The sequence below is a fragment of the Poromitra crassiceps genome (genome assembly GCF_964638095.1).
Source record: "Poromitra crassiceps genome assembly, chromosome: 6".
Taxonomy (NCBI): Eukaryota; Metazoa; Chordata; class Actinopteri; order Beryciformes; family Melamphaidae; genus Poromitra; species Poromitra crassiceps.
In genome coordinates this window covers 31,363,482-31,377,186 of record NC_139627.1, presented here as the reverse complement: position 1 = coordinate 31,377,186, position 13,705 = coordinate 31,363,482, and the positions used below count along the sequence as shown (strand labels likewise).

The following is a 13,705-nucleotide window of genomic DNA, read 5'->3' as shown; positions in this document are numbered from 1 at the left end:
AGGGGAAAATAGGCAGTTTTATCCAAAGACAATTATCTCTACACCATTTGTGAACACAATGGGGTGGGCAAAAGAAGGGCGTGCCCTCTGTGCCTGGCATGGGGCGGTGCCCCTATACAGTATATGCCAAAGCAGGGGCCGTGCCACTTCAGATTGATCTCTCTTCTCGAGCCGAGAGGACATGATTTATCTCTGCTCCATGCTCTAACATAGTTTAACTGTCTTTAGGGGGCTTCATTGACCCCACCAGACGCTACTGTGAGTTTGCAGCTTCACTACACCTACTTTCTCACAAGAGAAGGATTTCCCTCCGCGGTTGTCTCCCTGACCACCACCGGAGGGTTTCGAAGTGAACTGCTTTCCTTGCAGTAAACTTTGAGCACCAATTCACGCAAGGACCCATATCCACATCCTTTCGTTTCCAAAAAGGCAAGAGTAAACCTGGCCTTATAGACACTTTTACTTTTAGAACGAGTGACGCTAACACATCAATCGTTCGAATTTTCCTGTCCCAAAAATGAGGATCGACGCCCGCATGTGTTTATGCGGACGACACCTCATAGCGGGCAAGGATCCATGCCTGCATTTGCTGGCTAGGTTAAAAACCTTTGGCTGAAATATGTCAACAAAATGAAACAAGAATTTTGAACCTGGCTTTTTGTTCAGATTTCTGTCCTGGGAATGTATGCAAATTAGCACATATTTTAGTAGACACTGCCTCATTTGCATATATAAACATACAATTTCAGAAAACTTGTAATACAAGAAATGATTGCCTTGATGTAAGTAATCAACTGAGGAAGTTTCATGGTGATAGTTAAAAATTTTACCATATTCACTGGGGGTGTCTCACCTGGATAATGATATCATGGTTAGTTGCAGCCCTTAGTGTGTGTGAGTTGCTGTGTGACTGACCTGCCTTGCTGTGGTGCACCAGGAGCATGTTTCCCAGGATGACAGGAGCGTTGCCGTGGCGACCGTGGTGGCGGCTGTGGATCAGGCTCGCAGCCGAGCTGGGCCGCCCGAGGCCGAGGTAGAGCAGGTACACCCGGACACCTGGAGCCTCCTCAGCAGCTGGATACAGAGCCAAAAAAAATCGTTTTAGTTTTTATTTTTGGTCTCAATGAAATATTCTATGGTCTCTCCTGATTCTAAATATAGCTGAATCGCTTGGTTTGACCAAGATAAACTATTTTTTATAACCATTTTACGATATTATGGCGGGGAATAGGGGATGAAATCCATTAGTTCGCATGCCTAACCCCAAAGTGGGCGTGACTTTGGCTCTCTATCCACATCACTTCACTTCACTCATTTGTCTTGGTGGCATGGGTGGAGAACCTACGATTAGACAACTGAGATAGAGTAGACAAAACTTTATTGAGCCTTAATGAAGTTGAATGGGGATTAGGGCTGCATAATTTACTCCCCCCCACAAAAAAGAAAAAGAAAAGAGGAATTGAGAAATCGCAAAATGAACTACCGTATAATCATTTGGAGTGGTGACTACTAACATGATTTTCTGATGCTGAACCCCATTTCTGGCCCATAAATTAAGTTACACATCATAATAATGATAATGATGATGATAATAATAATAATAATAATAATAATAATAATAATAATAATAATAAATGTATTTGTTAACAATGTTTATTGTTTCAAGATGTGCCAGTGCCACCAAGACAAATTCATGTATTTTAATTTGGCGATCAAAGTGATCCCAATTCTGATATAAGAATCTATAAATTGTGCTTTATTTAATTCTGATCATCTTTTATATTGAAACAGTCTTTATTTGCCATCTCTTGACCTTTATGTATGTGTTCATAATTATCTATCTATCATGTGTCAATATGATGTAAGCTCCATACTTCTCTTCTGTCTAGTTCAAAGAGTTAGCTTCCAAAGCGCTACATGTCCATTTTGGAAGAAGAGCAGGGAGTTGATTGGTGGATGTCTCAGTTTGGCGCCAAACCCTTACTTTGTGAAGCCTCACAGCAAATTGTGTGATAGCAACGTTGGTCCACAGCGCAAAACTTATTAAACGTAAAATTGTGAGATTAGATGGCAACGTTTTTTTGGCCAGAATAAAACGTAACTAATTGTCTTAGCTGTCTAACCATAAACCAAGTTGTTTTATTTGCGTAACATTTTCAAATTAACGTTGGAAAGGCAGCAACATTTTCAAATTAATTTTGTTTTAAGTTTATGTTGAGGTTCTACGTATGCGTGGTTTGCAGAAATGTACGGTGAAACTTAGAAAACGTAGGGTTTTGGTTTGAGTGAGGTTTAAATAACAAAAATGTTAAATGACTGATTGACTTATGGTTGAAATGTATGACTTTGGAAATGCTGGGAATCTAATGTTTACGGCCTCCGCCACCCCCGACGGCAACACGCTTACTGCCTACCGTGCTATTCCAACAATAGCAGACTGTCCTTATTTCCATGGTCGCTAGAAGTGTAGCCGTTGATATGTACGTCAAAAGAATAGGCAAAAAAAGTAATCTAACAATTTTCGAGCCATTATTGTTGAACTGTCTGTCCTGCTCCTGTTGTGCAGAGCTCAGAGACACACAGAGCCGGTCTGCGGAGACAAACAGACCAGCACACAGAACCAGCCGGTGTGCACAGACAGACAGACCAGCACACAGAACCAGACGGTCTGCGCAGACAGACAGACCAGCACACACAACCAGCCAGTCTGTGCAGACAGACAGCTGCTCCACACTCAGACAAACACAGAGAAACAGCGATTGAGACACCCACCCTGCAGAGAGAGACCACAGCCTCCCTGCGGTCGGAGCTAGCTCCGCCCTGCAGCACTCTCCCGCAGAGAAAAGCAGATGCAGTTTACTCCTCAGTGTGTCTGCTTCAGACCTCAGAGGAGGAGCAGGTACATAGAGACACAGATGCCAGTGTTTTTACCTGCACACCAATACTCTGCTTACTGCCAGAAAGCAGATTAAGGCAATATGTTGATTAGAAATTTGCATGGCCGGCCTATGCTGCTCCGTTTGAAAAAAGTCAATAAAGAAAAGAAAAGTAATGTGACTGAGGAGTTTACCTGCCTCAGTTAATGGTAAGATTGAACAGAAATCTAGAGCTGGGTACGATGTGAGATTGTCTGCGGTAGTCTGGGGGAGTCCAGGGTGGTTCAGGTATAGTAGTCCAGGGTAATCCAAAGTAGTTCAGGATAGTAGTTCCAGAGATTTGGTTGAGAGTAGTTGAGGGTAGTCTGGATAGTCCAAGGTAGATCAGGATGGTTTTATTGAGGATAGTCTTTGCATAATTCTCTGTTGTGAGGCCTTCAAATCCTCAAATCATAACAGGAAATTTTCTGTTGCCAATGAAAGACAGGCAAAGGAAGAGGAGAAAAAAAGACTGTCAGTCTGTTCATTGTCACTTATTATTGTGTCCCCAGCTTAACTGATCTCCCATTGGTTTAAAATTCGAATGATCCATCACTGTTATGTCCTGCCGCAACATCCTGTTTCAACAGGAAATACATCACATTCAGACAGCTTTCAAAATGCTGTTTTATTGTGACTTTAAGATAATCGAGATTTACATTCATATGACAGTTTCCATAGTAAGTGTTGCCTTAATCAGGTTAAGATCAAATTATTGGTGTGCATGTAAACCACGTCACCCCTCTGTAGATAACATCACAACACTGTCACAGTCTGTCAGGTTAACATGTACTGAGACACTCTCGAGCATTTTTAGCCTAACTCACCCTTAGATCAGACACCATCCATCGCTGAACTTCACACACACTCTCCCTCACCTTGGCCCACCAGCCCTGCTGTACTGTATCTACTCCTTATTATGACATCACAATCAGGCCAGAGTGCATTTTCTCTCCGCATGAGTCATAACCAGAGACCGCTGCATGCTTCAGGGTTAATGCTGCACGCTGCATGCTCCCAACAACCTACCATTCTTTTGCTGATCTGTTGTGTATATCATTTTGTGAAGCATTTCGGTGTCTAGCTTTGGTTTTCGGTAGAGGTTCCCGCTTTACTCGGTGCCATGGATGTCCTGTGATCTGTGTGCTGTGTCCAACTGGCTGTTCCTCCGTTGTCTCCAGGCCGAGGGGGGAAAGAGAGCCGAGGCGGTGGCCACAGTGGTGGCCGCCGTCGACCTGGCTCGTGTACGTCAGCCCGTGCATGCAGAGGAGGGTGGGCAGGCTGAACATGAGGCCATAGAGGCGGAGGAGTTAAGGCAGCAGGCTGCAGAGATATATGTTGCAAAGGAAACGCTGCCTGTCCAAATGCCGACTGTTACTCCCACCACAGAGCAGCACGAGGTCCAGGTCCGCCAGGTTGGAGGAGTTTGTTTCATTCATACTCAGAAGATTTGAGGTCTGATTTGACGAGGTCCGACTCTCTTTAACCACCCCAATCTTCAACTCTACTCTAGATACAGAGAACGACCGAAAGCTCCCTCCACGTGGACACTGGTCTCGCTCCGTCCCCACTTCCACATTTCACAGTTTCTAAAGTTTCTGTCCCTAAACCTGATCCTAGCTATGAGGTAAGGACAGGTAACAGGTGGACGGGAGTCGACAAAACATTCATTTCATCTTTAACACCCACACACGTCCTAACTCACGGTCTCTCCACTGTGTTCTTCTGTGGTGTGCTGCACTTTGAATTCACCTCATTACTCACTGTCAGCCATCCTAGCACATTACATCACAGCAGAGGTGGAGACTCCACAGGAGCCACATGAGTTGAACTCCAGTCACGGTTTTGGCTTGATTTGACTTGATGCAGGAAGAGCTCACTTGACACTTGACTTTCTGGTGACTTGGGACTTGACTCTGACTTGTACTTTGATGATTTAAAAAGGTTTCTAAGGTCTTGACTTGAGATTTTGTTTGTGTAAATGACTTAGATTGAAAGTGATGAGATTTGCTCCAGCAGACGACTGAATTTAAATTCTGTTTTCTGAATTTGTATGGAATCATTGAATTTATTGAATTTGAACCCTGTAGTCCTGTAGATAGATAGATAGATAGATAGATAGATAGATTTTTATTTCTGTGTCATGCACCATATTCAAGGTGCCCAGCTCGTCTGGGCTTACAAGACACAAATCATTCAAGTTCAACAATACAAACAAATCAACAAACAAGCTACAAAACGTATTTAGTTTGCTTTAAGATATTGAGTTGATACTGGACTCTTGATTTGTTGTGACTTGACTTGCTCTTCTATGTACATTTAGACTTGAGACTTGATTTGATACTCAAAACCTGAGACTGACTTCAGGACTCGAGTGAAGTTGACTTGGTCACACCTCTGCATCATTGGTCTCACCTTTGCGTATTTGCTTTTCTTTTCGTGTTTTAAAAATTATTTTTCATATTATGTTCTTATCTTGGAATATTATTCAATATATTCACCCAAACTAATTTCCATGAGATAATTCCCCCATTCCATGCAATCCAGCTCCCACCATCTCCTCACTAATCCCCAGCTAAACAAAGCCGTGGTTACTTCTGGTTTGAAGGTAACGCTGTTCTTCTTGGGTTGGTCAGGTCTCCAGGTCACGCTCTGCTATGGCCTCTCTGCAGAAAGAGCTTTCCTCTCCCTCTCCCACGAGAAAGATCATCAAGCCGGTCAAGTCTCCCAGTCCTTCTCGTAAAGTTGTGGAGATGAGAATGACTCCGGAGCCCCCCCCTCCTCCCTTTAAAGACCCCAGATATCAGACTCGCTATGACAGGCAGTTACAGCCAGGGGTTGCTATGGGGTACGCATTGAGTGAGGAGGAGTTTGAGGACTGGGAGCCTCAGGTTGGTTCTCTCTGGTTCTCCCTTTCTCCTTTTAACCCTGTGTGGACTGTCACCTGCGTGCCCATTGGTTAAAACCTCCTCTTCACCGTAACACCACAGCCAATCAGATGTCTCTTTACCTCAACCTCATGAAGAAATGGCCGCCTGGCCCACCTCTTCTTCTTCTTCTTCTCTTGCTGTCTTCATGTCTTGGCCTTCACCCGTCTGTCTTCTTGTTCTGTGGTGACGGTTTGTCTCTGCAGGGTTTTATCTGTTCTATCTTCCCTCCCTCCATCCTGACTATCCTGAACCTTTCCAAAAGAGGAACGGTTGTGTGATGATGTTTGACCTTGTGATGATGTTTGACTTTGTCCATGTGTCCTCAGGATGCGGCTGCGGTGCCGGCGCAGATGCAGGAGCCTGTCGTTCCTCCTACACTTATTGCTGTGAGTACTGTCTGCTTATGCTTTCCATCCTTCAGAATATAACTGGAATAATTATTATTGGCTTGTATTGGGCCCTGTTGTAGAGGTCTTCACAGGTCCAAAATGACGGACCTGATCCCTAAAATAATAATAATAATAATAATAATAATAATAATAATAATAATAATAATAATAATAATAACAAATAATAATATTAATAACATTTATTCACCTGCTGTGGCAATGCCCTCCAGTGAGGAGTAAGATTATGTTGACTTTGGCTATTATTCGTGATGACCCTGACCCTGATGAAGGCCTGCCCTACAGTGTGGTCGCAATGCGTTGGTCATTTTTTAACATTTTTGTTTGCCATGTAAAATGAGGACATTTTAATTATTCCAACCTACAATGTGCCTTGGATTGTTTTTGAAGGCAACTTGCATTTTTTACATTTGACCAAGATATCACTCATGCAGAGTCCTTCACAAGATCACATTGTTTTAGTATTGAAAATTGGTTAAATGAATTCATGGATTTATTGTCAATGGAACGAGCAGCCTCAGCCCTAGTTGAGTATGACCATGGAGACGATGGACTCTGGACATTTATTAGAACATATTTGGAAAACAAACTAATAGCTGTGTGAAAACGTTTGCGTTTTGCAGAGCCTGCAGAACGTGACGGTGACAGAGGGCGAGTCTGTGACGCTGGCATGCCAGATCAGCGGCCACCCGGCCCCGGTCATCATGTGGTTCAGAGAGGACTACAAGATCGAGAGCTCCATCGACTTCCAGACCAGCTATGAGAAGAGCGGCTTGGCGCGCCTGGTGATCCGCGAGGCCTTCGCCGAGGACAGCGGACGCTTCACCTGCACCGCCACCAGCGAGGCGGGGACCATTAGCACATCCTGCTACCTGCTGGTCAAAGGTAACGGCAGCAGTCAACTGAATAAATCCAATATTAAATCAACCCTGATCTACTCTTTCATGTAGGCCTAAAAGCAAAAAAAAAAAAAAAGCTAGTTCGGTAATCACATGACAGCAATTTTGAACACTCAAGGTTGGAGAATCTACCTGATCGAGCAGGTGCAGCTGCTCTACACTTGGTATTTCACAGATTCACACTGAAAAACACATCAGAAACAAATGTATCTCACGAATAAAAAGGATATCAGTTGGTTCACATTTTAATATATTGGTCCATTCTCTCTACCTACCAGAGTCTAGTCTTGGCAGCTAGCTTGTAGCTACGTAACTAGTAAGCGAACTAGCTAACTTCCTGCAAATCAGGCAGTTGTCAATGCTGTTAGTTAATCTGGTAACTGTCCGTCTATCTGAAGTCCTCACTTATGTGTTGAAGTAATGCTAGATATATGCTGATCTTCCAGGTAGAATGTCCCACCCTGAGTGCTCAAAATGGCCCGCCATGTAAATAAGGTCTATCGAGTCAAAGGTTTTTCAGCCAATAGTTGGTGACAGTAAAATGGGATAATGCACAGATTATGTGATGTATTGATAGTATTATGACCAGGATGGATCTGTCTCATCATAAAATTGAATCTCACCCCGGACATGATCTGTTCCAACTCAACTACAGAGCACTGTACGCCAAAACTAGCAGACATAAAAACAGTTTCTAATCTACCCACACATGCCATCACTCTGATCAACACTTGAAATCTTTCACTTGAACACTTTTGCAAACACTGGAATCACTTCACTCTGATCACTTTAAACACCTTGCGAACTTGAACACTCAATGTAGCACCTACCCTTGTGTATATAACCCCCCCTCTCTCCCACATACGCACACCACACACACACAAATTGCTATGTTTACTGTGAAATAACTGCACACCACACACACACACACACACACACACACTCACACAATTTGAAACACGTTCGACTGAGTAATATCTGTGCAATATCTGACTCAAAGCCTCGTTCACATTGAACGGTAAATTTAACTGTGCAATACCCGATACCTGATTGCTTATACATACAGCTTATTTATACGTAGCTAGCTTATTTATACATATATACATTCATATATACTGTACATACATTTCTTTCATACACGTATTATTATTGAATTGTATATAGTAAATGTTTAATTATCCTTTGTTTGTTATTCTTGTTTGTTTTAGCCTTAGCATACATTTTTCTTTTGTGTGTGAGTACATTGAGAGTTAAGCAAACCGGAGCCAATTTCCTTGTATGTGCACATACTTGGCCAATAAAGCTGATTCTGATTCTGAAATTGTCATGCACATTGCTGAAAGCAGTGAGTTAGTGAGTGGTTTTATACTTTAATAAGCAGCAACATCTGCTACAGGACCTGGTTGAAGTGTAACTGAGTAGAGAATATTGTGGGTTTATTAAGGTGTATGTGTTTTAACAACCTCAATTCTCCTTTCTAGTATCTGAAGAAATCGAGAGTAGAGAAGAAACCATGTCAGTCACTGAAATCGGAATTGCACAAGAACAAACGTGAGTTGCAAAGTCTGATACATTTAACTGTTTAACACCATTTGTTGAAGTCAATGATAATGATGCTGGTGCTGTCAATGGTGCTGTTTTCATAAATAAGGTATTATATATTTCTGTATAGTCCTTATGGCTGGGTAACATTGAAAAAAAATGATGATACCAGTACCAGTATCCTTGAAGTAATACAGATTCAATACTTTTTCCCCCTTCATTTTGGCGGCATCTCGGCACGCCGAACTGCAAACTCTGTCACATACACCATGCTCAACTTCATCAACACAGACTGTATGGGATGTAGCTGCTGTGGTAGTGGGCCAATCACACGTCGCATTCAATCAAAGAACGCTTGCAAATTGGCTTGCGAATTGGCTGCGAGCAAAACCCTACGAAAAGTATTTTTTTGTCTAGATCTGTATACCAAAAGGATGGAATGCATCCTTTTGGAGAAGTTTTGATACTCCTTTGTATTGTACTGCTTTATTTCGGTCGATATCTTCGATACCCAGCATTAATAGTCCTAAACAAACAGCATTACATGTGTTAAACATTCGACCTAGCTATTTGCTCTAAATGTGGGTGTGATGTGACTTCAGTGTTGCCGTAGTAACTGTGGGTTTCAATGTGACTTCAGTGTTGCCGTAATAACTGTGAGTGTGATGTGACTTCAGTGTTGAGTGTGATGTGACTTCAGTGTTGCCGTAGTAACTGTGGGGGTGATGTGACTTCAGTGTTGCCGTAGTAACTGTGGGGGTGATGTGACTTCAGTGTTGCCGTAGTAACTGTGGGGGTGATGTGACTTCGGTGTTGCCGTAGTAACTGTGGGGGTGATGTGACTTCAGTGTTGCCGTAGTAACTGTGGGGGTGATGTGACTTCGGTGTTGCCGTAGTAACTGTGGGGGTGATGTGACTTCAGTGTTGCCATAGTAACTGTGGGGGTGATGTGACTTCAGTGTTGCCGTAGTAACTGTGAGTGTGATGTGACTTCAGTGTTGCCGTAGTAACTGTGGGGGTGATGTGACTTCAGTGTTGCCATAGTAACTGTGGGGGTGATGTGACTTCAGTGTTGCCGTAGTAACTGTGAGTGTGATGTGACTTCAGTGTTGCCGTAGTAACTGTGAGTGTGATGTGACTTCAGTATTGCCATAGAGACACAGGAGCAGACTGTGATGGAGGAGGTGAGCAGCGGAGAGACCGCCGCTCCCTTCTTCATCAGGATGCCCGGCGTGCAGAAGCTGGTGGAGGGAGGCAGCGTCGTGTTCGACTGCCAGATCGCAGGAAGCCCCAAACCCCACATCATCTGGAAGAAGAGCGGGGTGCCGCTCACGACCGGATACAGGTACACCTTCACATCCACTTCGTCACATGGCACATTTGGGGCCCTATCTTCGCAAACACGCTAATTAGCACTTGCGTGGGTTTTAATACTGGGCGCTGCGCAGTTTGGAGGCGTGGCCAAGCGCTCTGCTATTCTCCGTGCCCCGCAAAATGTCTGTGCAGAACATTCTCAATGTTGTTATTGTCATGCAGAAACATAATTTGTATTGTATAGCTTCGTTTAAATGCGTAATTTATTGTTTTTAGTGTGCAAAATAATTTCTCAGTGGCTTCTGTGTGCGCTCTACTTGTGCAGAATCATTCTTTTACTTTGAAAATCATCCACCAGAAGTCTTATATTATATTATTATAGGTGACTGACTACAAGCAGTAACTTGAGGCTGGTTGCTGTAAACATGTCGGCATCGTTCAGCATGTTGAAATGCTGTTTCTCTGCTCTCTGGCCTGCTGTTTTCACTACACTCCTGCACCGGACAGGCGGACACCGCCACTTACATGTCACAGTGGCTGTCATGCGTGCACACACTTACATGGTATTTACTCAGTCCTGGCTAACATTAGCTTAGCTGTCCAGTTAGCTTCCACTGTCACTTCGGCAGTGGAAGCTAACTGGACAGCTAAGCTAACCTTACTGGTCTATATGAAACAGACGATGAGCTCCTCATTCCACTAACGTTAACTTAACGCTAGTTCCACCGTCGCTTTGGCAGTTTTCTCTGTCTGTTTTCCAGAGGACATCAGATTCAGCTCCAGCAGGCAGCGATCTCTCTGCCGGGCATATTGTGATAGTTTCACAGTGGTTATGTTCTAAAAGCACAACCTGGAAACAGCTCGCAAAAAGCTCTGGAGCCGCATTTCCTTGTTCCAGTCCGCAATAATGCTGTGGAAAGGAGCCGCATGTCCTTGTTCCAGTCCACATTTCTGATTGGCTGAGTACCGCAGCGTCCCACCCAAAGCCTTGCTGCATGTTCTGATTGGCTGAGTACCACAGCGACCCACCCAAAGCCTTGCTGCGGGTCCTCGGATTGGCGTGCAGCTGACATCACTCAACAGAAGTTGCACTCAAACGGCAAATTTGCCCCCAGATTGTACCTGGACAAAGGCAGATACAAGGCCCGTGCTGCTGCACTGGCCAAAAAAAGGAAAAAATCGTGTCCATATACACACATCTGTAGATTACAATTTCATGACTATTTCACAAACAGACAAATGTATTTGATTGCATGAACTCCCCCCCCCCCCCCCCAGATACAAAGTTGCCTACAAGAAAGAGACTGGAGAATGCAGGTTGGAGATCTCCATGACCTTTGCTGATGATGCTGGAGAATACTCTGTCTTTGCCAAGAACCAGCATGGGGAAGTCTCAGCCTCCGCCGGCCTGCTGGAGGAGGGTACGCCATTCAGCCATCTCTCAATCTAGGGCTTGTATCTTCAAAGGTTTTTGCTTCAGAAAGGCTTTAGAAGTCAGTCGTATTTATCACCAAGATGAGCCAACTGTATAGTAGAGCTGCAACGATTAATCGATTAATGGATTAGTTGTCAACTATTAAATACTATTTTGATCAATTAGTATTATTATTATTATTATTATTATCATTATTATTATTATTATTATTATTATTATTATTGTCTACATTCTCTGATTCTTCTTAAATGTGAATATTTTCTTTACTCCAATATGATGGTAAACTGTATATCTTTGGGTTGTGGACAAAAAAAGACATTTGAGGACGGCATCTTGGGTTTCGGGAAACACTTTCCACCATTTTCTGACATTTTATAGACCAAACAACTAATCCATTAATCGAGAAAGTAATCGACAGATTAATCGAGAATGGAAATAATCATTAGTTGCAGCCCTATTGAATAGGGACCTGGCTCACAGTATTTCTGTTTATGATAACAGAGGAATACGAAGTCTACATGAAGCTGCATGACGTGACATATAAAACTGAAGTGACGACGACGGTGGCGCCGGAGCCCACTGTGGTCGTGAGTCAGTACGAGCTGGACCAGAGGAGGGTGACCACCCCCATGAGCTTTGTTTCAGAAACGGTACTTTCTTACAAAATTGCATCTTTTGTTTAAAGTCACGTGCGACCAAGGTTGTGCAAAATGTTCATTCATTCATCGATTCAACTTTAACATTAACTTTTTTCAGGAATTCCACATTTCTGCCTTTGAAGAGAGGATCATCCAGGAGATTGAACTCCGTATCATTAAGATTACCTACAGAGAGATTGTGACAGAGGATGGAGAGCTGATGGTGACGGCAGCAGAGGATGAAGCCGTACAGCCGGCCTTCAACACTCCAGTCAAAAACTACAGGATCATGGAGGGGATGGGCGTCACTTTCCACTGCAGGATGGCAGGAATGCCACTGCCCAAGGTACTGAGCTCAAACTGTAGAGTGTACCAGGAGAAGTTTTGTCAGAATACTTTTTTTTTTTTTTTGTAACTTTATTTGGTTTTTGTTTTAGAACAGAGTGTTTGCATCACATTCCAACATTTCTCCACATGAGTGACAGTTTTACAAACTCACAAAATTAAAATAAAAAATAAACAACAAACATTCAGGTCATCTTGATGGGTGTTACAGATCAATTCTTAGTTTTTTAATAGTTAGCTTTGTGTTAAGTTATGTTGTTCGGTTACTTGTTCCAATCAGCTTCAGAGAGAGAGAGAAGTATAGAGCGAAAAATAGAGAAAAAAGGGAGCGAGACATACACATGTAATACATTCGATGTGAAAATACACATGGGCTAAACGAGCACAGACAAGGCTAAATTGGAATAGAGGCTCCTCCTATACTCATATGCGCCAACCATTTGGACCAGAACCCATCAAATTTATCCTTTCTCATTCTTAGATAGAAGGTCAGCTTTTCCATCTCAGATCAGATCAGAACAGAATCAGATTTTAATTCCCCCCCCCCCTGAAATGTTTTATGGTCACTCACGATTCAGTAGGTCATGGGTTAGCTTGTTCCTGCCTTACAGCTCGTTATATAAGGATTTTTCGAAATGTCTATGGAGAAATGAATGGGGAACTCTCTTCCGGGGCAAGAAATGCCACGTGACTGTTCAGCTCTATTAGTTGAACTAAAATGGCGGTTTTACGTCCAGTCGATTTTGTTTTCGACATCTTACTACCTGGATGACTGAAATGAATAAGTGGAATTACTGTAAGTGGAGCAGTTATCTGCATAACAAATACGTTTACTTTATTGAAGAAAGCTGAGATGTCTTACTGTTGTACAGTCCAGATTTTAAAGTCAATCTAGAATTTAGTCTTCCACATCAAGTCTGCAATTTTATTGATGATTGCCAAGTACAGTTTTGTTAAATGCTGTTTATTGTAAAATAGCATTGCAGTAACAGATTTGCACAATGATCTTACAATTACATTTGGTCTTTTGCCAGATTGCGTGGTACAAAGATGGCAACCGTATCATGCACGGCGGCCGCTACCAGATGGAGGTCCTTCAGGATGGTCGAGCCAGCCTGCGTCTGCCCGTGGTGCTGCCAGAGGACGAGGGTGTTTACACCGCCTTTGCCAGCAATGTGAAGGGGAATACCGTCAGCTCGGGGAAGCTCTATGTGGAGCCGTCTGGAGCAGCCACACCTCAGAGATACACACCCCAACCCGCAATGCAGAGGATCAGGTGG

General features: G+C 43.2%; 1 protein-coding gene across 1 annotated transcript in view; it reads left to right on the top strand.

Annotated features, from left to right (window-relative positions):
- The window catches only part of LOC310777840 (titin-like), a gene marked incomplete at both ends in the record, with an annotated part of 108,377 nt that overhangs the window by 10,612 nt on the left and 84,060 nt on the right, over positions 1-13,705 (top strand). Inside the window, 12 exons of the mRNA XM_083638190.1 lie at positions 938-1,042; positions 4,097-4,330; positions 4,429-4,542; positions 5,552-5,806; positions 6,172-6,231; positions 6,876-7,137; positions 8,633-8,702; positions 9,838-10,038; positions 11,286-11,428; positions 11,944-12,092; positions 12,199-12,426; positions 13,460-13,701. Of these exons, the coding sequence (XP_083494316.1) occupies positions 938-1,042; positions 4,097-4,330; positions 4,429-4,542; positions 5,552-5,806; positions 6,172-6,231; positions 6,876-7,137; positions 8,633-8,702; positions 9,838-10,038; positions 11,286-11,428; positions 11,944-12,092; positions 12,199-12,426; positions 13,460-13,701 (2,063 nt within the window). The remainder of the gene's footprint in view (positions 1-937; positions 1,043-4,096; positions 4,331-4,428; positions 4,543-5,551; positions 5,807-6,171; positions 6,232-6,875; positions 7,138-8,632; positions 8,703-9,837; positions 10,039-11,285; positions 11,429-11,943; positions 12,093-12,198; positions 12,427-13,459; positions 13,702-13,705) is intronic.